Raw genomic sequence first — 27,223 nt, 5'->3', positions numbered from 1 at the left:
CGGCCTGCTGCCGGGAGGAAAATCCTGCCTGCGAAGGTTCGGGCAGGTTCCGAAGGATTTGCAGAGGGATGTCCACCTGCGGCACTCTGGCAGTGCCACGCTCCGGGCTGGGACACTGCGGCAGGAACACGTTTGTCTCGGTGGGCTCTTGGGACACAGCTCTGGGCTTTGGTGGCTGTGACGTGAACAAGTGACCTCGGGACACACAGCCTTGGGGGAAACTGGGGTAGGAAAAGCTGTAAGCAGTTTTCTTTCTTTCTTTTTCTTTTTAGGGCTGCACTCGGGGCATATGGAGGTTCCCAGGCTAGGGGTCCAAACAGATCTGAAGCCACCAGCCTACACCACAGCCTCAGCAACGTGGGAGCCGAGCCGCACCTTCGACCTACACTACAACTCACGGCAATACCGGATCCTTAACCCACTGAGCCAGGCCAGGGATTGAACCCGTGTCCTCATGGATACTAGTTGGGTTCGCTAACTGCTGAGCCACATCAGGAGCTCCTGTACGCAGTTTTCTTTGTTGCCGAAGCCACAGAGGCCTCCCCTCTCAGGTGCCTCTGCCTGGGCCCTCGGAGCCCACGTGCCTGGATGCAGGTGGATGCTGCTTTATGCTGCCTGTGCCCACCGAGAGCCCCCCAGGACGCCCTGCCGTGCAGCTCTCAGCGGCACACCCGACAGACAAGGGGACAAAATGCAGAGCATTTGTGTGGCATGTCCACGGTCACACGGGAACCAGCCTAGAGAGGGCAAAGCTGAGATTTTTCTGTGTTCAGCAACATGTTTTTGTAGTTTTAAAAAATTAATAACTTTGGAGTTGCCACTGTGACTCAGCGGGTTAAGAACCCAACTAGTATCCCTGAGGATGCGGGTTTGATCCCCAGTCTCGCTCAGTAGCTTAAGGATCAGGCCTTGCCGTGCGCTGGGGTGCAGGCCGACAGCTGCAGCTCTGATTTGACCCTTGGCCCAGGAACTTCCATATCCCGCGTGTTTGGCCATGAAAAGAAAAGAAATGAAGAGTTTTTCATTAGTTAACCTTTGTTTGTCGTCACGTCTCACTGGTCTCACTGGATCAAACGTAATAGGAGGAGGGCCTTTCGGAAGAGTTCAAGCTACAGAATTTGATTTTTCAAATCTGGTTGTTAAGCAATATACAAGGTTTTCTTGTCATTGACCAGTTAAAAGTCAGCAAGAGACTGGGTGTCAGAGGTCAATGGTCATGTGTCGAGGTCAGCGGAGTCACAGTGACCCCTGCACAAGGGCCACCTGCCCATCCTGTGGGAAGTCACCTGTCCTGGCCTGCCCCCCCCTGCCCCCGCCCAGGCCACTGGACCTCAATGTTCCCATCAACTGAGAAAAGTTGGATCCATTCGGTTTGAAACGGCTGCTCTCCCACCCTCGGGTGGGGGGCGCGTCCTTTCTCTCATCAGTGACGCCTGTACGTGTGCGCGCGCGCACGTGCGTGTGTGCCCGTGTGCGCGCGTGGGTCACAGCTCCCCATCCACCTTACCCTGTGTGCCCAGTGGGCGGGCGGCTGGAGCAGAGGGGAGCGGGGCAGGTGTAAGGGGCCTTCTTCGTGTCTCCCCAGAGGACAGAGACCCTGTGACCAGGACATAAACTGGCTGTGGGAACAGACAGGGACAGAGAGACAGACGGGCGGGCTGGGGGGGAATCTCTAGTCATGGGGCGTTTTATGGGAAGCGGCTCTGACACCCGCCCCCCCACTTTTGTCTCTCCATCTCTCTCTCCTCCCCCCCTTCTCTGTCTCTCCCTCCCTCCCCCCAGCTCTGTCTGTCTCTCCCCCAAGCCCTGTCCTGGGGGCTGTGGCCCCCACAAACCCCTTCTGTGTCAGACGGGCCCCTGCCCACACCTCAGAGGTGGGGCTTCCCGGGAGAGGCTGGGGTTCGCAAGGCACAGGGGCCCCTTGGCGGCCTGTGAGCTCTCCCGAGGGGTGCGGGGTGGCGGGCCGGGCGCTTTAAAAGAGAATAATCCCTCTTAATAACAGGGACGGACCGAGGTTTTGCGGGGCCAGCCCTCAGTGACCGCGGCTGGGGTGAACGACCCCCCGAGCCCGCTGGGGCCCCTCCCGCCCCCAGCGACGCCCCCGTCTCCTCATTAGCTGTTCCCTTGAAGGACGGACTTCCCTCCGGAGGGAAATTCCTGAAACCCAGCAGTTGACAAACCCACACCCCCTGGGGAGGGAGGGCCGGGCTCAGATAAAAGCCTGGGCGGGAGCCCAGCCCTCCTGGACGGCCACTGCGGGGACGGGGACGCGGACGGGCCGCCGCCGCCACCGCTCTGCCCCTGCAACCCGCGGAGCGCGCCCCGCGACGGCTCCCGCCCGGCTCTCAGCTCCCCCGGGGGATCCATTTCCGTCTTGCCTTCGCCGGTGACGCCGGTGACGCACTGCAGCCCCGCGGAGATGCTATCTCGTCACCTGCAGGCCGGGACCCCCGCCCGGGCGGGAAGCAGGAGATAGAGCCAGGCGGCCGCCCGCCGGCCCGCACCCCGTCCCCCGCGGACCTCAGGGATGTGGCCGCCCCAGTGACGGCCCGCGGCCCCGAGGCTGCCCTGGTCGGGCGGAGCCCGGTGTGAGGAGCGGCTGCTCCGGGCGCGGGCGCGTGTGGAGCCCCTGGATGGAGCTTGGGACCCGGGCCCCTCATGTCTGTCCTGCTGACTCTGTGTGTGGCGCTCCTGCCCCTGGCGACCCCCGGCCAAGGCGTCCGGCGATGGGAGCCCTGCACGGGTAAGTGGGGGCCCAGCGTGGCCTGGGGTGCACGCTGGGGGCCAGGAGGGGTGCGAAGCCACCGTCGAGGTCGGGCTGGCTTTGGGAGCAGCAGCACTTCGCCGGCAGATGAAAGGGAGCAGCAGGGCGCTCACAATAGAAACGCTAACAGGGTGGGGACGCCTCCCAAGAGCCACCTCCCCCTTGGAGGCCCTTCACAGGACTTACCTGCTGGGCCTCCCCGGCGGCCTCACACCTGCTTGAGGAATGAAGCCCGCAGCTGGCGGGTGCCTGGCAAGGGTCCCTGTGATGCCTCGCCCGCCCGCCCGCCGGGGCCCGCCATGGACAGAGAGCCACCCAGCAGTGCCCGGGCTTGGCCGTCCTGTCCCACGAGAGGCAAGAAACGCGGGGCCAGCCGCAAGCAGGGACCCCCCAGAGCGGATGCGGGGAGGGGGTTGACCTGCCCATGACTGTGACCTCATCATGCCCTTCTGGACTTTCTACTAAGAGATTTTATTTATCAAACCAACACGAAGAAACAGTAACAGGGCAATGAGAGCCAGTGGCCAGAGCCGCGGGGGGCGAGTGATGGCCATGGGCCTTGCGGAGGGCAGCAGGCCTGTGTCAGTGGTGTCAAGGGAGGTGCCAGGGCGGGTGGGTGGCTCCGGGTTTATCTGCAAAGAGCTCATCCTGGGTCCTGGGACCCTCCGGGGTCGCTGCACATTATGGCTTTTTGCTCGGGTGGCGCTTGGTTCCCAGCGACAGGACCGGGGGTGGCTGGTGAGGCTCCCCCGTCTGGCATGCTGAACTGCACGGTGTGTGTGTGTGCAGGGGTGGGGGGTCTAAAGGTCCCCAGCCTCCTAGGAGACAGCTGGGCGGTGCGGGCAGAGGTGCATAGGCCCTGGGGTGGGCGTTTTGGGAAGGACTGGAGCCCCTCCTGGGCCCCCGAGGCAGCTGCACCTGCCGCGCTCACAGCCTCGGGAGGAGTGGTTTGCAGCCACACAGAAACCAAGTCCACCTGTAGGCCTGCGTCCCCCGGTTTCAAGCACAGGACAGACCAACACTCGGGGTCCAGGGTGCAGCCTGAGCCGCCGTCGTCCTGAGCGATCGGTGTCTCCCCGGTGGGGGTGAGTCACAGACGTGTATCTTCATGTTCCCTTCAGCCCTGGGAGCAGGATCAACCTGCATATTAATAATAAAGGTTATTTATAAAGCCCGCCCCCCTCCGCGAAGGCATGTTGCAAATAGTTAAAAGATGACCCAGATATAAATACCACGAACCAGGGAGGAAAGATAAAAGCCAAGTAAATAACATTGAACTCAATTTGGAACGCTCCCAAGACACTTGATAATAGCCCGGAGCCAGATGGTTAAAGAAGCCACTTTGGTTGCATTGGGGTTGGAAAAGCACAGGGGTTGACCCGGCGGGTGCATGCGTGGGGCTGGATTTCACGTCCCCTTAGCCCTGGCTTGGGGTGGACGTGCTGAGGCCTTGGCTGTGAGGACCCCGCCCCCGGGTTTGAGGTCCTGCCCACCCTGGTCTGCGTGCCTGCTGCTGCGAGGGGCTTCGGGGCTTGTGCGCCCCCGTCCTGGGCACCACACCCTTTCTCTGGGCAGCACAGTGCTAGGGAGGGGGCTTTGCTTCCAGCACTGTCCCATCTCCCTTTGCGGCAGGGTACAGACTCGCTTGGGTTGCAAGGAAGCTCCCTGGGAGGAAGGCTGTGGGTCAGGAGGGGCTGCGATTGTCAGGTGTCCCCAGCCCAGGAGGGCAGTGAGGGGAGGGCTGTACCTTGACACCTGCGCTGAAGAGTTCGCTGGGTCTGGGCCGTGGCGGGCGGCCGGAGGGGCCCAGGAGCTGGACCTACAGGGGATGACGGTGCAACAGGACACGCGTCTGGAGGGCTTCAAGCCCAAGGTCCAGGAGCCCCGGGAGGGACAGTCCAGGAGGCCCGGGGGTGGACGGAGGGCCGTCTGGACCTGAAGCCAGGCAGCAGGAGCTGTGCTGACAGCTGACAGCGGGGGGCCTGGGCGGGGCTCCGGGGGCTCCCGGGGTCCGCAGGCCCGTGGGCAGCGGCTCACGAGCACCCTTCTCAGCTGAGCTTGCCGCTCCAGGACGTCTTTACAGGAGGTGCCGGGACCAGTTTGGGCGATGGGGAAATTGAGGTTACATGTCTGCCCAGGGTCTGGTGCAGACTCTCTGATGAGGGGTGGGGCCTGGGGATGCGTCAGGTCTCAGAGACCCTCAGCCAAGCCAGAGCGATGACCCCTGACCCCGGCAGGCGGGCTGCACGAGCGAGGCTGCTGTGATGGGCTGGGGTGGGGGGCAGGGAGGTGCAGGCCAGAAACCGGCTGCAGCTGCCGGACCAGCCTCTGGGCCGGAGGGTGGGCGGTGGGCACAGATGCTTGCGGAGCGCCCTGGCTCAGGGCACCTGGGGGGCAGTGGGTGGGCTCCTCGGAAGGGGATGAGTGAAGCCCGCAGGACTCTGGGGCGCGAGGCCTCAATGGGCCTCCCTGACCCCAGAGGCAGAGGCAGCCTGGGTCCTTGGATCCTCCTACCCCCCCCCCGCCCCCGCCGCTCACTGAGCCACCCAGCTGCCCTGGGACCGAGGGTGAAAAGTGATTGTAAGGCCCTCCCAGCACCCACAGGAAGTCCATGGTTCTGGGGTGCGTGGGGCCAGGGGATGTCCTGCGGGGGGCAGCTTGGTGGCCTGTGTTCTAGACCTGGGCTCTCGGCCGGGGAGTGAGCGTCAGCCGTGGCCAAAGAGCCTGTCATCCACCCCGACTCAGCCTGTCCCCACCCCCTGGCATCTCCACGGGGACAGGAGGTCAAGCGGGGTTCTGTGGGGGCCTTAACGGCCGTCCTCACCCCTCCCTCCCTCCTTCATTGGCCGAAAAGGGAGGGGAGACACTGCCCCCGCCCACCGGGAGCAGGTCCCACTGTCACACCACAGCTCTGCCGGTGGCGCAGCACCAACAAAGGCTCTGCAGTTGGGTGGGGGCGGGGACCCCAGGATGGGTGGGTGGGGTGCCCAGGAAATGAGGCTTGCATTTTAAAGACGGAGGGTGGGGCGGCAGCGGGGAGTGGCCCAGCGAGAGGCACCTGGGGGGCAGGAGGCCCTCCCCTTCCTGCGCTGGCGCAGCGGCTCCCAGGAATTCTGGCACCCGGTCCTCTGGGCTCCTTTAGGGAAAACGCTGCAGGAAGGGAGGAAGGGCAGAGCTTTAGGCCCCGCTCCCCAGCGAGTTGGGGAGTCCCAGGCCCTGGCCAAGCCCCGCCCCGCCCCGCGGTTCCAGGGAATCCCGGGTGGGCACGACGCCCCCTGCTGGGCTCCCGTGGCGTCAAGCGAAGCCGCTGGGTGGTTTGCAGTTAGGAAGCCGTCCCTGGGCTCCTGGTCGCTGTCCTTTGTCCATGAAGTCGAGGTTTCCCGCACGGACCCCTTATGCTGGGAGCAGGGAGGCTGCATGGGAGCAGCCCCAGCGCCAGCCCAGGACTGGGTTCAAGACCCAACTTGTCTGAGCTTCACACCCGGTAATCCCCAGCACATGGAACCCCTTCTAGGGTGCCCCGGGGGGAGAGACTGCCAAGTCGGGGGTTCTGGGGAGACAGAGGCTGCTTGACAGACTGTCCCAAAGAAATGCCGAGGCTTTTTAATTTTGTCGCTTTTAGCAAAAGTCCACGCGTGTTATTAAACGGCCCTCCCCTCCCCCACCCCGTCAGTCAGGCTCAGCCACCTGTGCCCTGGAGGAGACCCCACCTCGCCCCTCACCTTCCTCTCTCCATAAACAAATCTCAAGGGAGCCACCCCTGCATTTCCAAGCACAGAAGAGGCCAGACCCAATCCAGGTGCCACACTGCCCCTAGCACGGGGCCCGCACGCGGGGACGCTGTCACCATTTCCTTGTAAACATTTCTCAACCCTTAGGCCAGGATATCGTTTGCACAGAAATTAGGAAACAAAGAATATTCATTTTTATATTGGAACCTCACACACTCCGTGCTGGTTCTACGGTTTTGATCTTTAAATAAATCATGGATTTCCAGGATGACTTTTACCAGGAAAAACCTAAGAAGCCACCAACTGCGTGCTTCTGGGTCCGGACTTTGTTTCCAGCTGGACCGCACCCCCTCCAACCCCTCATCTCCGCAGAACACCGGGGCTGGTGCTGGGGCCCTCTGCCCTGACCCTCCACCTCCTCTAACCGCCCCCCCATCGCCCCGGGTGGATCCTGAACCCCCGGCACCTCTTTATCTCCCCATATTGAGAGTCTGCGGAGCGCGGGGATGGGTTCCCGCTGTCACCCTGGCTTCCTACTCCCATATCTCTGGCCCTGAGCGTTTCTGGGAGGGGGTGCTGCCCCGGGCTCACCGAGCCTCTCGGGACCCCACCCGACCTCCGAAGCCCCGCCCACGCGGATGCCCCACGTGCCCCACCCGCAGCTCGGTTCAGAAGGCGGAGGGAGCGGCTTCGGTCGAGGGAGCCAGTTCTTTTCCGCAGATCTTGGTCCTCAGAGGGGCTGGGGCTCGGGAGGGGACACTCCGTCAGCGCCTCACTTTTCATCCCGACCCCCAGGGCAGGCCTGGCACGGCCCCTGCCCAGGTAGCCCTGCTCTGGGGTGGGGCCTCTGTGGGGGTCTCAGGCGAGTCTCTCTGCCCCGCCGCTGGCACCCAGGAGAGGAGAAGTCCGCCCACTTGTCCCCACCCGAGGACGGAAGGGGGCGGGGAGGCGACCCCGAAGGGGAAGGCGGAGCTGCCCACCTCTGGGCGGGCGGGGGCGAGTCCCACTGCCTGCGCTGGCCTTGCTGTCACACCTGCGGAGCGAGGGACCCGCGCGCCTGGCCTGGCGGGACGCGGGGGCGCGGGGACCGAGGGCGTCCTGCTACGTCGGGGGAGGGGAGGCGTGCGCGCGCTCGCGCTCGTGCACGGTTCTGGGGTGTGTGCGCGCGCTCGTGCATGGTGTGCGCCGGTGTGTGAATACGCGCGAGTATTAATACGTGAGTAATAATTACACGGATATTAATTCGTACCCGCCTGTGGGCCGCTGGAAGGAACGCGGAGCGGATCCACCCCGGGGCTCACATTCCGTCGTTTTTTGGCCCCCCGCGTTCCCACGCTCTCCGCGGCGCGGGTGACAGAGCCGCGGGGGTCTCCCAGGCGCTGAGGCTCCGCAGCCGGGGCTCGGGGGCAGCCGCGTGGCGTTGGGCTCAGGTTTGCGCTCAGGGGACCCCTGCGCAGGGCAGCGACCCTCCCCAGGACGCCTCGCTCCGTGTGTCGCGGGTCTGGCGGGTGAGTGCTGAGCCGGGGGCACCCCGGGGAAGGGTGGCCAGTCGGTGGTGACCGGCAGCTGCCTCTGCCGGCCCCGCAGACCAGACCAGAACAGCGGCGGGCAGGTCTGCATTTTGTGCATCTTTCTGGATAAACCAGAGCCCCTTTGCCGCCTGCCCGCATGCTGTCCTCCAGGAAGCTGGCTCCATCCAGGGTCAGGGCGTGGAGCTCAGGGGCCGAACCCGGGCAGGAAGCACTGCACCTTCCTCTTCCTAGCTGCCCAGGTGCAGCAGCTCCCAGTGACAGATGAGCAGCTGCTGGCAGCACCTGGGCCTGTCACCAGCCCAGGGATATCCTCCTGCGTGGTCCACATCGGCCCGAATGCTCTGTCCCTCCCCTGCCGGAGGCCCGTTGCTCCTCTTGTTAGTTGATGCCTTCAGGAAAGAGCCAGCGTCTCATTACATCATTAAGATAATTTGTTTGTGGTAATTGGTGATGCGCTCTCCTTGAAATCTGGAGCATTTTATTTTATGCATTAAATTTGAGTTTCTGAGAAGGGCCTGTGGGTTTCACTAGCCAGTCAGCGGAGTCAAAGCATACAGGAAGTTGGGGCCTCCAGCTCACTGGTCTCTGGGAGGCGACTGGTGACCCTGGGGTGGGGGGGGCATGCGGGCGGGGATATGCTAAAAGCCTAGAGGAAGCCCTGTTGGGCAGAGTCACAGGGAATTTTCTGGCCCCCGTAACCCTGGAAAATGGATTTTGTGCATGTTTTCCTCCATCGTAGTGTCCCAGGGACAGGGCAGCGTCCCCAGGGGACGGGGCAGCATCCCCAGGGAAGCCAGGTCAGGACTCCCACCTGCCTCTGATGCCCCAGAATGGAGGGGCGGTGCTGCAAGGTGCTGGTCTGTCTGTGCCCGTTTCCACCACCCAGGCAGAGTTGCAGGAAGGCCCTGCTTGTAATGACAGCCTCCCTGGGGACCCCCTTCTGGGGAGGGGGGCTCGTGGCCCTGGAAAAGCAACCCTGCCGGGGAGGCTGGCCAAGCTTCTCAGGGAGACCCTGGCAGGCTCAGGTGACCCCCTCCTTTAGGGGAACACCTTCCTGGATGTCACGGCCACCCGAGTGAGATGTCACATCAGAAGCAGAGAAGGGTCGGGAGCCAGGAGGTGGCCCTGGGAGAGAGAGGCAGGGGTGGTAGCTTAGGAGCGAGGCTGGGCGTGGGAGCTTAGGGTTCTGGGAGGCCTGGAGCCCCTCCAGACAGGCCCCAAGGGTGAACCCCAGGCGGCAAGCCTGGGCCCCAGACCGAGAGCAGGGGCCTCAAGTCACCACCCTCCGGCCTCTTCCCCTTGACCTTGGCCACACCCTGCCCAGACCGGGCTGGGGAGGGGCGTTGTCGCTGGCCTGTGCAGTGGCCCAGACTAGGCAGGCTGGGGACACTTGAATATGAATAAGGAGCGAAGTTCAAGGGGAGGTTCAGGTGCAGGAAGCTGGGGGGGTGGCAGCTGGGCCCCCGCCCTTGCGCCATTCTGAGAGGGAGCAGGGAGAGCCAGGCCTGGGGCAAGGGGGCCCTCTTGCCAAGGAGCCCACTGGCCAGTGTTGCCACCGGTATCTTAGAGCAGCTCCCAGAGCTGCCCAGAGGTGCAGACGTGGGAGTTGAGGGCCGGGGGGGCGACGGGGCGGCCTCAGCCCTCCCCAGACCTGGCTCGTCTCCAAGGTTGCTGAGGCCAGAGCTGTCCAGGGGCCGTGGGGCCGGAAATAACGAAACATAAAATGAGCAGGAAAGAGGACGCATCAAGCTGAGGACGGCGACGTTTATCCATTCAGCTCAAGACCCCTGTGGGGAGGGGCGGGCGCCTGGCAGCAGGAGGGGGCAGACTGGCCAGAGGAGGCCCTGAAAGCCTAGGGGGGGGTCCATGGCCGTTGGGGGTAACCTGCAGGCCACAGACAGGCCAAGCCCTGCTCGTTGGGGTCTGAGGTCAGTGAGGTCACGTGCAAGTGCTTTACCCAAAAAGCTCATGCTGAGTCCAGCTCCGAGGGTGACCGGGAGGCTGGCCGTGGTGGGGGTATGGGCAGGGATAGTGCCCAGCTGGCTCTCAGGGATGCCATTCCTGGGACAGGAGCTGGATGCCAGGGCAGTGTGGGCAAGGCCCAGAGGGCGGCCAGTGTGGCCGGGGACAGCAGGGCAGCGAGGCCCCTCTGGGGGGACAGGCTGGCAATTCTACTAGAAACGACAGGAAGAGAGCAAAGCACCACTAAACGCAGGCTGTTTATTACGTGTCCAAGCAGCTTCGGAGCTGATGCCACTGAGGCCTGGGTGGGGGAAGGTCCCCAAGCCTGAGCACCTCGACCCTCGGGGGAGGGGCCCTGGCTGGGGGCAGGGTCATCCCGAGTGTGGCGGGACCCCCTCCTGGGCTGAGAGGGGAAGGGGCTGTCCACGCAGCTCAGCTCCTAGGGAAAACCCTGAAGGCAGCCGGGGGGCAGCTGTGGTAGAGGTGAGGGCCCCTGCAGTGCCCGGCTGGCCCCGGGGGGACGGGCCCGGTCAGCAGCAGGACTCGCAGGCCGAGGCGGGCACACAGCAGGCGGGGCGGGAGCACGCGGGGCGGCAGAGCAGGGACACGCAGGAGGCCGGGCGGCAGCAGCTGGGCTGGCAGCAGGAGGCGGGGGCCCCGCAGGAGGAGACGGGCACGCAGCAGGCGGGGCGGCACATGGGCCGGCAGAGGAGGGACACGGAGGACGAGGGTCTGCAGCAGGACGAGGGGCAGGGGCAGGGGCTGGGCTGGCAGCACGAGGAGGCCGAGCAGGGGGAGGCCTCACAGCACACAGGTGTGCAGCACACAGGTGTGCAACAGACAGGCGTGCAACAGACGGGCCTGCAGCAGACAGGCCTGCAGCAGACGGGCGCACAGCAGGCCGGCTGGCAGGGGGAGGAGGTGCAGGAGCTGGTGCAGCCTGACAGGCAGGGGCTGGGCTCACAGCTCGCTGGGGTGCAGACGAGGGCCAGGCGGGGCGCGGGGGTGCAGCCGCTGGGGGCGCAGCAGGGGGGCTCGCAGCAGCTCTCTGGACAGTCGTCCCACTGCCAGGAGGAGCCGGTGCAGGGGTGACAGGGACCGGGCAGGTAGACGTGGCTGCCGTAGCTCAGGTTGCTGGAGCAGCCGGACAGGGTGGAGGCGGCCATGGTGGGGGCGGTGGGGCTGGAGGAGGTGAGTGTGTGTGAGTGTGTGTGTGTGTGTGTGTGAGGTGCTCAGGCTGTGGCTTTTATACCCCTCCTGGGTGTGGTGTGTCGTCCCCATAGGAGGCTCCCAACGCCCTTCCTTCCTTGGTGGTGTTTGGATCTGGTTCATGGAAACCCTCATTAGGGCTGTTTTATTTTCCCGGGAACTGAGGCCCAGCTCGTAACATCCCGCGTGTGTTGGGCCTGGGGGCCCACCCGCCCCCGTGCTGAGTGGGTGTGGGAGCACTGGTTTGGGATGGAGCCCAGGCCGGAGGACGCAGTGCAGGGCGTTCTTCCTGGGACCAGGTGACCAGGGAGGGGGACTTGGATTCTGGGCCCTGGAAGTGGCTCCTTTCTGGGGCCTCTGGTCCCTTTTTTTGCATTTGTCCCGGAGTCCCTGCAGATGTCGGGAGGGTGGAGACACGGGGTGGGTTGTGGCTGTGGTGAGGCTGACTTGGCCCCGGCCTGGAGGGAGGGTGCAGCCCGGGGACAGCAGGCTTTGGGCCACTGTCCCTGCAGACTGCCTCTCAGGGGTGGGCTTGTCTGTGGGCAGTGGTCCCCGTGCTCTCCTGTTCACCTGCCAAGCAATCGGCGCCCGTGTGGCTCTGGCCACAGTGGTCACATGGTGGCCCACCCCCCACCCGCTGGCCAGCCTGTCGGGGCTCCTTCTGCTCGTCCTTCCCTTTCCTCTGTGGTCCACTCGGCTGCCCACGGCATCTTTCCTGGGAGCTGAGCCTGGACTTCTGTCCATGGCCTCTTGGGATGCCCAGTGGGATACACAGTGGTCCAGGGAACTGTCCCCAATCTCTTTGGACCAGACACTGCCAGGCGCCGGGGTCAGGGTGGCTCCGCAAGTGGAGGGTGGAGGCGGGGGAGCACGGGGGCGGGTGGCAGGGTGCCCGTCGGGCATCAGAAGGTCTCTGAGGCTGGCTGGGCGGCTGGGACATCACAGCCACCTTGGACAGGTAGGGGCTGGGAAGGAGGGGGCCCCTGCCAAGAGCTGGGCTGGTCAGGCAGCAGGGTCCCAGGCAGGCCGTGTCCAGGAGCGGGTTAGAGTGCCGTTTGCCAGGGGCTGGCCGAGGCTGGACGGGCCCCTGTAGAGGCTGAGGGTTTATTTCACTGTTAGTGCTTCCATGTCATTTCAATGACGTTTTAAACCAGGATGCTTAGAAGTGATGCAGCTGTTTGTCGTAAACATACGTACCGGCTTCCTGTGGCTGCTGTAACAAACGACCCCGCGCTTGATCACATGGAAGATGAAAAACAACAGAAATCGAGTCTCTCGTGGTTCCGAGGTCAGGTGTCGGGCGGCTGGAGGGGGTCCTTCCTGCCTCTGCCAGCTTCTGTGGCTCCGGGCATCCGCGGCTTGTGGCCGCCACCCCCGGTCTCTACCTGTGGTCACCTCACCTCCTCGTCTGTGTGAAAAAGAAGAAGGGCTCTCTGCTTTCCGGTCATGGGGACGGACCCCACGAAGGCATTTCGGGCCCCGGTGCACCCTGGCGGTCTCCTGGGTCAAGATTCTCCATCGGGGTTGCACTCTGTGCGCGGCCCTTTCCCTCCCGAGGTCGCGGGCGGGGTCCAGGAGGCGCTGTCCGCACCCCATCCCCCGTCTCCGTCCTGGCTGCACCTGCACTTCTCCTCCCGGCTCCGCGCACCGCACCGCCTCACGTGGCGCCAGTGACCTTGCCAGTCCACCCTCCGGGCCTCCGCCTCCCCTGACCAAGACAGGGCATCGCAGGGTTATGTGGGGATCGGGTGCCTGAGCCTATAAACGCTTCCCAGGAGCGGCGGGTCTTACTGGGATTTGACTGGCCACTCTCTCCTCCTCCCGCACAGGCTCCGGGCGGGGGAGCGTGGGGACCCCCGTGCAGGCAAAGGCCCGGCCCTGCCCTGCGCAGCTCAGCCGGCCGCCTCCTCTCTGCCCCGACTCCGCTGCCCATGCCCGGGCCTTTGTGCTGATGGCGCGGGGGACCTTAGAAGGCTGGTGGCCTGGAGCCCAGGAAAGGCCCCAAGACGCATCAGGAAGTCCCACTTCAGAGCAAGGGGGTGGCGGAGGGCAGGGTGAGGGCCCGGGACCTCAGAGGAGTGAGGCCGAGCAGAGGGATGCGTCCGGAGCGGAGGGCCAAGCTCTGCAGGGCCGGGGTCAGAGGAGAAGGGCCAAGGGTGACGATAGCCTTAGCAGTGGGGCCTTCGGGGACCAAGCTGAGGGCAGGGTCAGCGACACAGGCGTTGGGGTGGAGGAGGGACCGGGCGGGAAATGGGGCCCCTGAGAGCTGTGAGGAGGCTCTCCCCTGGGGGTTGCAGGCAGCCCGAGGCCCACTCTGGTTTATCGTAGAAAAAACCCGGGGACACTGGTCGGAGCGGGGGCTCCAGGCAGAGGGGGCGCCCGGCGCCAGAGAGGGAAGGTGGGTAGGAGAGCTGGCTGAGCAGGCTCTGCACCCTCCCTGAGCAGGGACCCCGTCCCCTCTGCCTGGGGAGCCCCGAACCCCGTGTCTGCCAGGACCCCTTTGTCTTAGGGAGATGCCGAGTCCCTGACAGGAGCTGGACCCCGAGAGGGGCCAGTGTGGCCGGGGACAGCAGGGCAGCGAGGCCCCTCTGGGGGGACAGGCTGGCAATTCTACTAGAAACGACAGGAAGAGAGCAAAGCACCACTAAACGCAGGCTGTTTATTACGTGTCCAAGCAGCTTCGGAGCTGATGCCACTGAGGCCTGAGTGGGGGAAGGTCCCCAAGCCTGAGCACCTCGACCCTCGGGGGAGGGGCCCTGGCTGGGGGCAGGGTCATCCCGAGTGTGGCGGGACCCCCTCCTGGGCTGAGAGGGGAAGGGGCTGTCCACGCAGCTCAGCTCCTAGGGAAAACCCTGAAGGCAGCTGGGGGGCAGCCGTGGTAGAGGTGAGGGCCCCTGCAGTGCCCGGCTGGCCCTGGGGGGACGGGCCCGGTCAGCAGCAGGACTCGCAGGCCGAGGCGGGCACGCAGCAGGCGGGGCGGGAGCACGCGGGGCGGCAGAGCAGGGACACGCAGGAGGCCGGGCGGCAGCAGCTGGGCTGGCAGCAGGAGGCGGGGGCCCCGCAGGAGGAGACGGGCACGCAGCAGGCGGGGCGGCACACGGGCCGGCAGAGGAGGGACACGGAGGACGAGGGTCTGCAGCAGGACGAGGGGCAGGGGCAGGGCTGGCAGCACGAGGCGGCCGAGCAGGGGGAGGCCTCGCAGCACACGGGCGAGCAGCACACAGGCCTGCAGCAGACGGGCACACAGCAGGCCTGTTGGCAGGGGGAGGAGGTGCAGCAGGACGACTGGCAGCTCGACTGCTGACAGCAGGAGTCTGAGCAGGGGGAGGCCTCACAGCACACAGGTGTGCAGCACACAGGTGTGCAACAGACAGGCGTGCAACAGACGGGCCTGCAGCAGACAGGCCTGCAGCAGACGGGCGCACAGCAGGCCGGCTGGCAGGGGGAGGAGGTGCAGGAGCTGGTGCAGCCTGACAGGCAGGGGCTGGGCTCACAGCTCGCTGGGGTGCAGACCAGGGCCAGGCGGGGCGCGGGGGTGCAGCCGCTGGGGGCGCAGCAGGGGGGCTCGCAGCAGCTCTCTGGACAGTCGTCCCACTGCCAGGAGGAGCCGGTGCAGGGGTGACAGGAACCGGGCAGGCAGACCCGGCTACCGTAGCTCAGGTTGCTGGAGCAGCCGGACAGGGTGGAGGCGGCCATGGTGGGGACGGTGGGGCTGGAGGAGGTGTGAGTGTGTGTGAGTGTTCGGGAGTGTGTGTGTGTTTCTTGGTGATTAGCGCTTTTATACAGCTCGGAGGGGGTGTGTTGCTGCATCACGAGAGTCCAGCAGAGCCTGTTTCCTTGTTGTTGGAGCAGGTCCTAAGGATACCTGTCATGGTCCCATGACAGGTGAGTCCACTCGTGAAACTCCCGAGAGGTTAGAGCCCAGGGGATCCCCGGACCCAGACCCGGGGTCCAGCCTCAGGGGTGGTGCCCAGTACCTTGGAACCAGTCCTGTGGGTGGAGCCTGTCCTGCGGGTGGGGCCCAGAGTGCCAGCAGCTCCTGACAGCTCCCCTCGGAGCCTCTAGCGGGACTCCTCCATTATGTCCCCTACTTCTCAAGCCCAAGTTGAATCATTATCGTATTTTGTCCTATTTTAATATTCCCTTTATTTTGGTGTCTTATTTCCTCCTGAGTCCATGCACCCATGAAGGACACATTGAATGTTAGGTTAGCTGTGAATTTTTCATATGTTCCTTTTATAGTGTTGAGGAATTCCCCTTCTATTCCTAGTTTTCTGAGTGGTTTTTTTTTTCTTTCATGAAATTGTATCAGCTATTGTCAAAATCCTTTTCTGCCTCAGTTGAGATTATGTGTGTTTTTTTATTTCATTCTGTTAATGTAGAATATTACATTGGTTGATTTTTTAAAAAATAAATGTTGTGCCAACCTTGCCTTCCTGGTATAAATCCCACTTGGCCATGGTATCTGACCGTTTTAATATGCTCTTGGAGTGTGCTTGCTAGTAATTTGTTGAGGATTTTTTGCATCTAAGTTCATACAGCATACTGGTCTGTCATTTTCTTCACTTCTGGGCAATGCTGACATCATAAAATGAGTTAGCTTTTTTGGAGAGTCTGAGAAAGTTTGGTGTTAAGTCTTTACCTGTAGGTAGAATTCATCAGTGAAGCTATCTGGTCTCGGGCTTTCCTTTTCTGGGAAGTTATTGATTAGTAATTAAATATCTTTACTTGTAGGTCTTTTGAGATTTTCTGTTATTTTTTAGTCAGTTTAGATAATCTGCATACTTATGGAAAAATTCCCATTTCATTTAGGTTATCTAATTTGTTGGCACACAATTCTCTATAGTATTCTTTTATAATCCATTTTATTTCTCTAAGATTCATGGTGATACCTCTATTTTCATTTCTGAATTTGGTTATTGCACCCTTCTCTCTTTTTTTTTTTCTTTGCTAGTCAATTTTATATATCTTTTCAAGGAATCAACCTTCAGTTTTGTTAATTCTCTGCTGTGTTTCTACCTCTGTATCATTTATTTTCACTCTAATCCTTATTTCCTTCCTTATTCTGTCTTTGGGTTTACTTTGCTCTTCTTTTTCTAGTTCATCAAGTTGTAAAGTTAATTTATTGACTTGAGATCATTCTTCTTTAACACTTGATCTTAGCTAAAGACCATGAAGCAATCATCTTTCTCTAAATATGGCCTTTATAGCCTTAAATCCCCTCTGAGAACAGCCCTCACTGCATCCCATAGGTTTTGATATATTGTGTTTTAATTTTAATTCATCATTAGTATTTTCTAATTTCCTGTGATTTTTGTTTTGACTCACATTTAAAAAAGAGTATGTTGTTTAATTTTGACATACTGTGAATTTTCTAGTTTCCTTCTGATATCGAGGTCTAGCTTTACTCCACTGTTGGGTGGAAAAGAACCTTTGTATGGTTTCATCCTTTTGAAATCCATTGAGGCTTGTTTTGTGGCCTAAAGTATGGTTTGCCCTGGAGAGTGTTTATTTATTTACTTAATTTTTAAATTGAAATATTGTTGATTTGCAATGTTGTGTTAATTTTCTGATGTATAGCAAAGTGTTTCTTTTCTTTTTCATCTTTTCTTTTTAGGGCCAGACCTGTGGCATATGGAGGTTCCCAGGCTAGGGGTTGAATTGGAGCTGTAGCTGCTGGCTACACCACAGCCATAGCAACTCGGGATTTAAGCCATGTCTGTGACCTACACCACAGCTCACAGCAATGCTGCATCCTTAACCCACTGAGCGAGGCCAGGGATTGAACCCACATCCTCATGGATGCTAGTCAGATTCATTTCTGCTGCACCATGATGGGAACTCCAAGTGATTCAGTTACACACACACATGCACATATACACATTCTTTTTAAAAAATAGTCTTTTCCATTATGGTTTATCACAAGATATTGAATGTAAGTCCTTGTGCTGTACAGTAGGACTTTGTTATTTATCCATTCTATATATGGTAGTTTGCATCTGCTAACCTCACAATCCCACTCTATCCCTCTCCCACCCATACACCCCCAACTGTAGCAACCACAAGTCTGTTCTCTATGTCTGCGAGTCTCTTTCTGCTTTGTAAATAACTTCATTTGTGTCATATTTTAGATTCCACATGTAAGTGATATTGTATGGTATTTGTCTTTGTCTGACTTACTTCACTTACCATGATAATCTCTAGGTCCACCCACGTTGCTGCAAATGGCATAATTTCATTATTTTTTATGGCTGTGTAATATTTCATTGTGTGTGTGTGTGTGTGTGTATCACATCTTCTTTATCCATTCACCTGTCAGTGGACATGTAGTTGCCTATGTGTCTTGGCTATTGTGAGTAGTGCTGCTATGAACATAGGGGTGCACGTATCTTTTTGAATTATAGTTTTCTCCAGATATATACCTGGGAGTGGGATTGCTGGATCACATGGCAGCTCTAGTTTTACTTTTTTGAGGTGCCTCCATAGTTTTTCATAGTGGCATCACCAATTTACCTCCCCCACCCATAGCATGGGAGGGTTCCCTCTTCTTGGAGAGTGTTTACTGTGCTGTTGATGGGCAGAGGGTTCTGTATGTGTTTGTTGTGACTGGTTGATTTAGAGTGTTGTTCAAGTCCTCTCTTTCCTTATGGATCTGTCTAGGTGTTTTGTCTCTTATTGAAAATAGGCTATTGAAGGCTTTAGCTATGACTGCAGAACCCTCTACCTCTCACCTCCTTTCTGCCAATGTTCACTTCATATATTTTGAGTTTCTGTTGTGTGGTGCATGTATGTTTATACATACATTTTTTCAAGGCCAGTTTTACTGTTGCTGTTGTTTACCGTCTCAGTCAATACCCTCTCATTCCACTTCAGGAACAGGTTTTGCGTTGGGTGGCATTTTGGCGTCGGCTGTCCTCCCTTTCCATAAGCCCGTCCTGGTTCATCTCCAGTCGAGCCTTCCCTCCTAAGTCAGGAGTGCTTCCTCCCATCCTCTGGTAACTTTGCCTGTTCCAACCTTAAAACTCAAAGGCTCGGCATGTTTCTTCTTTGAACTTGTTTGAATGTTAGTATCAAAGACAGTCCTGTCTTGTAGTGTTCCTGTTACCACAGTGAATAATATCTCCCTTTAAGGGAAAGTTGGTTTTATCTCCTTTTCGAAGAACACTTTTGTTTATTTTGGTGGACCTCATCCAGAGTCTCTTCAGACTTGGTTTCTTTGGGTTTATCTTCATTAAGCGTAACATTTTTCATCTGCTCAGACACTTCAATTATACTTTCAGTACCCACGAAAGGCTTACTTTCAGAAAGATGGCTTTGTGTTTGACTCTTTCCTGTAATTTCCATCTCTGCAGTAATTCCCCGTCTGTTCATATGCAGGGTCCCTGTTCTACATACAAAACTTTAACACATTAGTCATGGTTATTTTCTCATTTCAGTCTGACAGTTCCAACATCTGGGTCTCTTTGAGTCTACTTGTATTCATTGCTTTTTCTCTTGACAATATGGATTGATTTTCCTCTGCTTTTTTGTATATCTTTTAAGTTTTGTTGAATCTCAGATATCATGTGTGAATTTAAATGGACATCGTAGAGACCAGACTTGCAGTTGCCAAGGGGAAGGGAAGAGGGACTGGGATGGGCAGGAGTTTGGGGAGAGCAGGTGCAAACCATTACATTTATAATGGATAAGCAATGAGGTCCTGTATAGCACAGGGAACTATATCCAATCTCCTGGGTTAGACCATGATGGAAAATAATTAAAAAAAGAATGTATATATATACGTATGACTAAGTCATTTTGCATACAGCATAAATTAGTACAGCATTATAAATCAACTATAATTTAAAAAGCGAATTTTTTTGGTCTTTTTTCTTTTTAGGCCCACACCCGTGGCATATGGAGGTTCCCAGGATAGGGTTTCCAATCAGAGCTGTTGCTGCCAGCCTACACCACAGCCACAGCAATGTGGGATCCAAGCCGTGTCTGCGACCTACACCACAGCTCATGGCAATGCCAGATCCTTAACCCAGTGAACAAAGCCAGGGATTGAACCTGCGACCTCATGGTTCCTAGTTGGATTCATTTCCACTGCACTATGATGGGAACTCTCCAAAAAGGAGAATTTAAATGGACATTAACAATGTTTCTTCCTGGGGATGGGTGTCAGGTCATCAGTGTGTGAGGAGGTTTGAATCAACCTTCTCAGATGTTGACCTTGGTTTGGGTTTTGTTATTTGAGGGCCTTCAGGGTACTAGCAAATTCAGGTTCCTTGTGGGGAGCTGTCAGCACCTTGTGCTCGGGATGAGGGCTGGAAGACACTGTGGTTTCACTCTGTCCTATGTTTTCAGCAGCCCCTGCATGCCTGGCACATGGAAGGGACCTTTACACATGTCTGCCTTTCCCCAGTGGAGACCAGAGCTGCTCAGGCAGCTGTGCCAGCCAGGCTGGAGTTGGGATGCAGAATGGCTCTCTGGTCTTCATCCAGGTCAGCCTTGGCAGGCCTGTGTGCCTGGGGCTTGGAGGGTAAGATGAGGGTCTCAGACTTCCTGCCTCTTCTCCCTGGGATGGCAGGACTCTGCTTGGATGAGTGGTGGGTTCGGGTGAGTGTTTCTGGTCTTTTCTGGGCAGCCATCCTTTAGGTACCAGGGGGACCCAGGGTCCAGGTCTGTTTCCCATCCCCCCCTCAGAGGGAACGGAAGTCCCTCCCCATCCACAGTGTGACTCTCTAGTGGCAGACAGGGTGACACACCCTCCCCCCACCACCACCCAGCAAGGACCCTCCACCTTCAGCTGAGCCATCAAGAAGGGGGCTCTTGGAGGAGGGTCTGCTGTGCTTACGATTTATATACACCTTTAAGAAGAAAACTTCAAAAATATGTGAAGATGAAATAGAGGGACAGTCTGCATTGAGAAAGTATGATTTATCTTATTTATTTGCTTTCCATGGTGGGGAGCGCATTCCTGGGGTGTTGTTGTAAGAACCAATAATGGATCATTCATTGATCAATTCAAAATGAGTCATATGTGGACCAGCGATGAAAGTGAGCCACAGGCTGAGGACCAGAGTGACCCTACTCCTGCAACCTGACATCCTGAGGAGTCCCAAGCTAACTCACTGGACTCAACTCTGGTGGCCCAGTAAACAGGGCATCTTCCCACAAGGTGGGGAAGCCCTCAGTCCCCAGGGCAGGACTCAACATCTGAGGGAAAGCCAGACCAGCCATGGAAACAAGGAGACTCACTGCCCCGCCACCTGCACCTGAGTGGTCATGGGCCACTCCCTACACCCAAAGCCTCCCACCTTCCCATGAGCCTCTGGGGACAGGGACCACTGAAGGGGGACCAGCCCAAAGTCCCCAGTAACACAGACCTGAGAAAGGAAAGCAAGACAGGAAGAGACTACTGCATGGAGAAACATGATTTATTTGGCCCAGGTGGGGTATGGCTTCCTGCTGGAGACAAGGAAGGACCCTGGGACCCAGGGCTTCCCAGAAGGGATGAACCAGTTCAGGGAAGGATCCAGATCATCCTGTCTCATTCCACCCGAGTTCAGAGGGTTGGTTGATGTTGCTTTTCATTTGCCACGTGCAGAACCTGGAGGCCCACGGAGGACCAGCTCCCGGAGGGGCACAGGTGAAAACCGCCTGTGCTGGGAGCAGCTGGGAGGAGGCTTGTGGTCAAAAGCAGGAAGGGGTGCTACAGGAGAGGGGTCTGCAGACCAGGCTGGGGCGGAGGGGCTGGCAGAACCCAGAGGACTGGCAGGACGGGGCCACCCACACGACCGGCTTGCAGCTCACAGGCAGGCACCCAGAGGACTGGCAGGAGGGGGCCACGCACACAGCCGGCCTGCAGCTCACGGGAACACATACAACTTTCCTGTAGCTCACGGGCACACAGGATGCCTGGCAGGAGCTGGATGTGCAGGAGGATGGCTGGCAGGAGCTGGGCACATAGCAGGCAGTCTGGCAGCCCGAGGAACAGCTGGTGTAGCTCATGGTGGTGTGTGGGTGAGCTGGTGTCTGCAGGAGGGCGGTGATGTCTGCAGGCTTCCTCCCAGGGCAGCCTTTATACCCAGGCAGTGGGCGTCCCAGCAATGCAGAAGCACACCTGGTGACTTCCTCATGGCTGTTGCCATCACGCCTCCCCAACATCTTATTATCCCAGGATGCGTTTTCCTGTGCTGTGCTCCACCATCAATTAGTTTGGCTTGAGGCCGGTTCCCCCTCCATAAACAGGATGTTCTGGTTTGGGTTTCTGTGGGGTTTGTATTGCTTCTCCAGGCCACTGTTGCACATGGAGCAGCTGTGGATTGACTCTGAAGACTGGATCTTTTCCTTCCTTTATATCTCGTGCCATCAGTGAAGACTTGGAGGCAATCATGTTTTCTGAGTTTTTATCTTGTGCAGGAAAACATTAAAGCAGGAGTCTGCAAACTGCCATCTGTGGGGGCGAATCTGTCCCACTGCCTGTGTGGAAAGCAGGTTCTCTGGGGGCACAGCCAGCCCTGTGCATTTAGTTTGTTTCAGGCTGTTTTTCCCAGTAAGGCTGAGTCATTGTGAGAGAGACTGCATGACAGCAAAGCCTGAGATTCTTACTCTGCCCTTTACAGAAAGCTTCCCCGCTCCTGACTTATAATCTGTACAAGAACTGATTTGTGCATGCAACAGATTATACTATGAGCTGTCAATAGAGACGTCCCAGTCTCATGAACCTTCCAGGGCAGTGAATAGATGTGTGAATGAAAGACTAGTGCATTAACTAATTCCAGAGGGGCTGAGGCCTGAAGCAAAGCAGTTTCAGCAGATCAAAGGGGGTGCTGGTGGGTGGTCTGGGGGCCTCTGTGGGGAGTTGATGCTGAGCCAGTACTGGGTGCAGTGCAGGGTCGTGGCAGCTGAGGTGTGTGTGTGTGTGTGTGGACACTGCTGCAAAAAGAGGCATGTTCCAGGAGTGGCAAGAAATCCCACAGCTTAAGGTGTTAGGGTGGGGATGCAGGTGGACAGGCGTGGTGCTCCATGCAGAGGGTGTGTGTGTGTGGACACTGCTGTAGAAACAATCACGTTCCAGGAGCAGCAGGAAATCCCACAGCTTAAGGTGCTGGGGGGTGGATGCAGGTGGACAGATTCAGATCCTGGAGCCTGAGGACCAGGCAGCACACCCTGGGCTGATGGAAGAGTCAGTGAACTTGAAGACACATGAGTAGAAAGTACTCAATCTGCAGAGGAGGGAGATGGGGTTAAGAAAAATGAAGAGGGCCTAGGAGACCATCAGAAAAGCTAAGATGTGAGTAATTTCCACCCAAGCATGAGAAGAGAATGACTCTGAACCCTAAGAATATTTTGAAAAAATAATGGAGAAAATCCCCAAATTTGATTTTAAAATTACAACTTACAGATCCAAGAGTTTCTTACCAAATTTGATTTACAGATCCAAGACCCTCAGACATCCCCTCAGGCCCAGCACCATCAGGCACATGATGTAGGGACTGAGGATCCCAGTGTGAGACAGAGCAGCCTCAACGCTGCATCTCCATTTGCAGTGGTGTGAACATGCGTGCGTGATGGGATCCTTCCAAGTCTTTTTGACTCCATATCTGTGCAAGCAGGGCATCCTCTGCCCCTTAAATAGTGGCAGGACTGACAGCCTGTCACCAGAGTCCGCATAAAATGCGTAGCTGGGCACTGGCACAAAGCTGGAAGCCCACTGTGACTGTGGTGGTAGCGGGGCCACAGCTCCCAGTGAGGAGCCCAACCTGAAGGAGGATCTTCTGGATCATTGAGCTTCCACGTGAAAACGGGGGCACTGGTGTGGTGAATGTGACGGTGCTCGTGCAGATGGACACAGGGAGTTTAAAGTTGGGGGGACCTTGAAAATCATGATGTGGGGCTCCTTCCCCACCTGACGGCCCCTCACCACCCAGCCCAGGCTCTGATTCCTGAAATCTCAGGGCCACGGGTCACTGTGATGCTCCAGCAGAGAAGGCGCTTCCTGAACTGAGTCACTGTGACCAGAAACTCCAGGAAGAGGCCCCAAGAGGGGAAGAGGAGGAGGGACACCAGGCAGCCCCGAGGAAGTCACCCACCCGGCCTCGATGCCAGGACGCCACGGCCCAGGTTTATAGGCCACCTCAGAGAAGAAGCTTCCAGACCAGCCCAGTCCTCAGCCCTGACCCAGCCCAGCCCAGCCCCAGGCCACCATGTGCCACACCAGCTGTTCCTCGGGCTGCCAGCCAGCCTGCTGTGTCCTGCCAGGTGTCCTGCTGTGTGCCAGCTCCTGCCAGGCCATTTGCTGTGTGCCCAGCCAATGCCAGGTGACTTGCTGCATGTCTGTGAGCTGCAAGCCAGCCATACACCTGCTCATGATCTGCTGGTCCCTTGTGTGTGGCCCCTTCCCGTCTATCCTCCAGGAGCTGCCAGCCCTCCTTAGCTACCCTGGGCTGCAGACCTGTCCCTGGTGGCGTCCCTTCCTGCTTCTGAGCCCAGGCCAGCGGGACCCTTCCCCTGTGTGTGGGGTCAGAGCAGCCGGCTCTCTGAACTCCTACAAGGTAGCCCAGACATTGCTCTCTTCACACCTTCCAGACCCAACTAGAAGGTGTCACAGCAGAGCAGCTCAGTCCCAGCCAGCCAGGCAGAGGGACTGGACTGCTCGCATCCCCAGCCTGACCTTCTGGGTCATCCACGAGGTGCCCACATTGGCTGGCACAGGCTGTGCCAGTTCAGTGGTCTAGCATCAAAAGTGTAATAAACGTGAGTGGGTGATGCTCACAGCGCATATGCGACGCCTCTCCTCCAGGGCCTCCTCCTCAACTGCTCCTCCAGGGGTGCTTCCCCGGGACTCTGGAAAGTGTCCTACAGGGACACGGAGCACGCAGATGGCACCCGCTTTCAGGTCCAGGGGTCTCTCAGCTGCTTTTAACTCAGATTTCAGAATCTGTATTGCCTGGCAGCAGCAGGAGAGCACCCACAGCCCGGATATGGGGTGGCCAAGCGGCTGGGGGGAGGGGGACGAAGCAGACACGGGTCCATATTTCCTGACACAGACAGTTTATTAATGAGAGCAGCTGACTTTTGTCACATGAGATGCAAGCAACCAACTCTGCCGAGGAGGCTCCCGGGACCCTTGAGAACCCCCTTGCTGAGGGATGTGTGGGGTAGGGCATGTTCAAATCCCCTCTGGGTGTTCACTGACAGGGAGGGGGGTTTCTTGTGCCAGTAGAGGGGCTCCAGGGGCTCCTGAGAAACAGTTGTGCTCAGGATCAGACAGCAGCTTGGAGGGGCAGACAGTCCAGCCGGTCAGAAGCAGGTGGGACGGCAGAGCAGGGACACGCAGGAGGCCAGGCGGCAGCAGCTGGGCTGGCAGCAGGAGGCGGGGGCCCCGCAGGAGGAGACAGGCACGCAGCAGGCGGGGCAGCACACGGGCCGGCAGAGGAGGGACACGGAGGACGAGGGAGCCTTAATCCATGGAGCGAGGCCAGGGACCGAACCCGCAGCCTCATGGTTCCCAGTCGGATCCGTTAACCACTGCGCCACGACGGGAACTCCAGTATGTTGATTTGAGACTGACTTTTTTCACGCCACACAATTCCCTTGAAATCCACTCAAGCTGTGGTGTGTCAATAGATTGCTCTTTTTGATTGCGGAGTGAGACTCCAAGGTGTAGGTGTTTTTCCATTTAACCACTCACCTGTTGATGGACAGGTGGGTTGTGGGAAGGTTTTTAACTACAAATTCAATTTCTTTGATGGAAATAGGGCTATTCGACAGATCTATTTCTTCTTGAGTGAGTTTTGGTAGTTTATATCTTTCAAGGAGTTTGCCCATTTCACTTAGGTTGTCAAATTTATGGGCATAAAAACGTCCAAAATGTTCCCTTACTATACTTTCAGCATCTGTGGGATCTCTAGTGATGTCACACCTGTCATTTCCTTTTTTCTTTTTTTTCTTCCTTTATGGCTGCGCCTGCAGCCGATGGAAGTTCCCAGGCCGGGGACCGAGTCTGAGCTGCACCCGTGACTCTGCCAGAGCTGTGGCAGTGCTGGATCCTTTCACCCATCGCACTGGTCTGGGATCGAGCCTGTGAGTCCACGGCAACCTGAGCCATTGCAGTTGGGTTCTTAACCCACTGTGCCGTAGCGGGACCTCCGCGTCTCTCACCCTCGATCCCGCCGGTCGGTGTGGCTAAGGGTGTATCCGTTTTATCCATCTCTCAAGGAAATGGCTTTTGGTTTATTTGATTTTCTCCTTTATGTCTGTTTTCTATTTTGATTTTCTACCCCTGATCTTTGTTAGGTCTTCCTTCTTTGAGTTTAATTCACCTTCTAGTTTCTCAAGGTGGAAGCGGAGGTCACGTATTTAAGAATGTCCTTCTTCTCCAGTAAGGAATTCAGTGCTACAGATTTCCCCCTTAGTCCTGCAGCACCTCACAAATTGTGATATGTTGTGTTTTCTCTTTCATAGAGTTCAGAATATTTTCTGATTTCCTCTTTTCTCCGTTTTTTAATTTATGGGTTATTTAGAAGTCTATTTCATTTCTAAATCGTTGAGGATTTTACGAGATCTTTCTGTTACTAGCTTTCTAATTTAATTCCATTGTGGTCAGAAAATACCTGCTTTGTGATTTGAATTTTTTCAATTTTGTTGAAACTTGCTTTATAGTCCCAAATATGGCCTATATTTTTTGTCTTTTTAAAATTATTAAAACCTAGTTGATTTAAAATGTTGCATCAATTTCTGCTGTACAGCAAAGGGACCTAGTCATATATATATATATATATATATACACATACACTCCCTTTCTTATAGTATCTTCTGTCGTGTCTATTCCAAGAGACTGGATAGAGTTCCCTGTGCTACACAGCAGGATCTCGTTGCTTATCCATTCTGTACATAATCATTTGCATCAACTCACTGTAAACTCTCCGTCCATCCCACTCCCTCCCCCCGCCCCCTTGGCAACCCCAAGTCTGTTCTTCACGTATGTGAGTCTTTTTCTGGTTTGTAGGTAGGTTCATTTGTGCCAGAATATGGTCTGTCTCCACAAATGTGGCCTATCTTGATACGTGTTTTGTCTTAACTTAAAAGGAAAGATTATTCTGTTGGAGGTTGGAGTGTTCTTGAAAGAGAATTATTCAACTCTGAGGCTATAAGAATGAATGTGTCTATTTCTCAGTACAGGTCAATCAGCTTTTGATTCTTTTTTTTTTTTTTCGCTTTTTAGGGCTAATGAGCAGCACATGGAAGTTCCCAGGCTAGGGGTCCATTTGGAGCTGCAGCTGCTGTCCTGTGCCATGGTCACTGCAATGCTGGATGCAAGCCTCATCTATGACCTGCAGCTCATGGCAATGCCAGATCCTTAACCCACTAAGTGGGCTCAGGGATTGAACCAGAGTCCTCCTGGATACTAGTTGGGTTCGTTACTGCTGAGCCATAATGGGAACACCTGATTCTTACATTTTAAAGGTCTCCTATTAAGTACATAAACACTTAGGATCCACTGATTCTTTTGTCTTTATGAAAGGATCCTGGCAATACTCTTTGATCTGAGATCTATTTTTATGGTATTAATATAACTGCTGCAGCTTTCTTTTGATTAATGTTAGCATGATATATCTTTTTCTATCTTTTCACTTTTAACCTATTTCCATCTTATATTTAAACTGCATTTTGCACAGGCAGCATAAAGTTGAGTCTTTAAAAAAACATAAACAGGAGTTCCCATCATGGCTTGATGGTTAACACATCTGACTAGGAACCATGAGGTTGTGGGTTCAATCCCTGACCTTGCTCAGTGGGTTTAGGATCCAGTGTTGCCAAGAGCTGTGGTGTAGGTTGCAGACGTGGCTCGGATCCCGCATTGCTGTGGCTGTAGTGTAGGCTGGCAGCTACAGCTCAGATTAGACCCCTAGCCTGAGAATCTTCATATGCTGTGGGTGCGGCCCTAAAAAGCAAACAAAACAAAGCAGAAAACGAAAACATAAACAAACCCCCAAAACTCCATCTACCAGTCTCTGTCTTTTAGCTGGAGTATG

General features: G+C 57.0%; 4 protein-coding genes across 4 annotated transcripts in view; 1 reads left to right on the top strand and 3 right to left on the bottom strand.

Annotated features, from left to right (window-relative positions):
- The window catches only part of TSPEAR (thrombospondin type laminin G domain and EAR repeats), a 126,646-nt gene continuing 101,656 nt past the window's right edge, over nt 2,234-27,223 (top strand). The window contains exon 1 of the mRNA XM_021071520.1: nt 2,234-2,743. Coding sequence (XP_020927179.1) covers nt 2,659-2,743 — 85 coding nt within the window. The 5' untranslated portion in view covers nt 2,234-2,658. The remainder of the gene's footprint in view (nt 2,744-27,223) is intronic.
- LOC100622826 (keratin-associated protein 10-3-like) lies at nt 10,228-11,617 on the bottom strand. The gene has a single exon (XM_003358999.4). It carries the CDS (start codon nt 11,153-11,155, stop codon nt 10,520-10,522), a length of 636 nt encoding a protein of 211 aa, XP_003359047.1. The 5' UTR covers nt 11,156-11,617; the 3' UTR covers nt 10,228-10,519.
- LOC100623597 (keratin-associated protein 10-12) lies at nt 13,841-15,205 on the bottom strand. Its single transcript, XM_003359004.3, has one exon. The coding sequence runs from the start codon at nt 15,006-15,008 to the stop codon at nt 14,130-14,132; it is 879 nt and encodes a 292-aa protein (XP_003359052.2). The 5' UTR covers nt 15,009-15,205; the 3' UTR covers nt 13,841-14,129.
- Nucleotides 20,603-21,396, bottom strand: LOC106508044 (keratin-associated protein 12-1-like). Its single transcript, XM_013990222.2, has one exon. The coding sequence runs from the start codon at nt 21,348-21,350 to the stop codon at nt 20,877-20,879; it is 474 nt and encodes a 157-aa protein (XP_013845676.2). The 5' UTR covers nt 21,351-21,396; the 3' UTR covers nt 20,603-20,876.

The sequence above is a fragment of the Sus scrofa genome, chromosome 13 (genome assembly GCF_000003025.6).
Source record: "Sus scrofa isolate TJ Tabasco breed Duroc chromosome 13, Sscrofa11.1, whole genome shotgun sequence".
NCBI lineage: Eukaryota > Metazoa > Chordata > Mammalia > Artiodactyla > Suidae > Sus > Sus scrofa.
Note: the sequence above shows the minus strand (reverse complement) of the source record. Positions and strands in the feature narration are given on the sequence as shown.

Excerpts from the sequence above, each read along its gene's own strand:
- LOC100622826 (XM_003358999.4), bottom strand. The coding sequence starts at position 11,155 with ATGGCCGCCTCCACCCTGTCCGGCTGCTCCAGCAACCTGAGCTACGGC.
- LOC100623597 (XM_003359004.3), bottom strand. The coding sequence starts at position 15,008 with ATGCAGCAACACACCCCCTCCGAGCTGTATAAAAGCGCTAATCACCAA.
- LOC106508044 (XM_013990222.2), bottom strand. The coding sequence starts at position 21,350 with ATGTTGGGGAGGCGTGATGGCAACAGCCATGAGGAAGTCACCAGGTGT.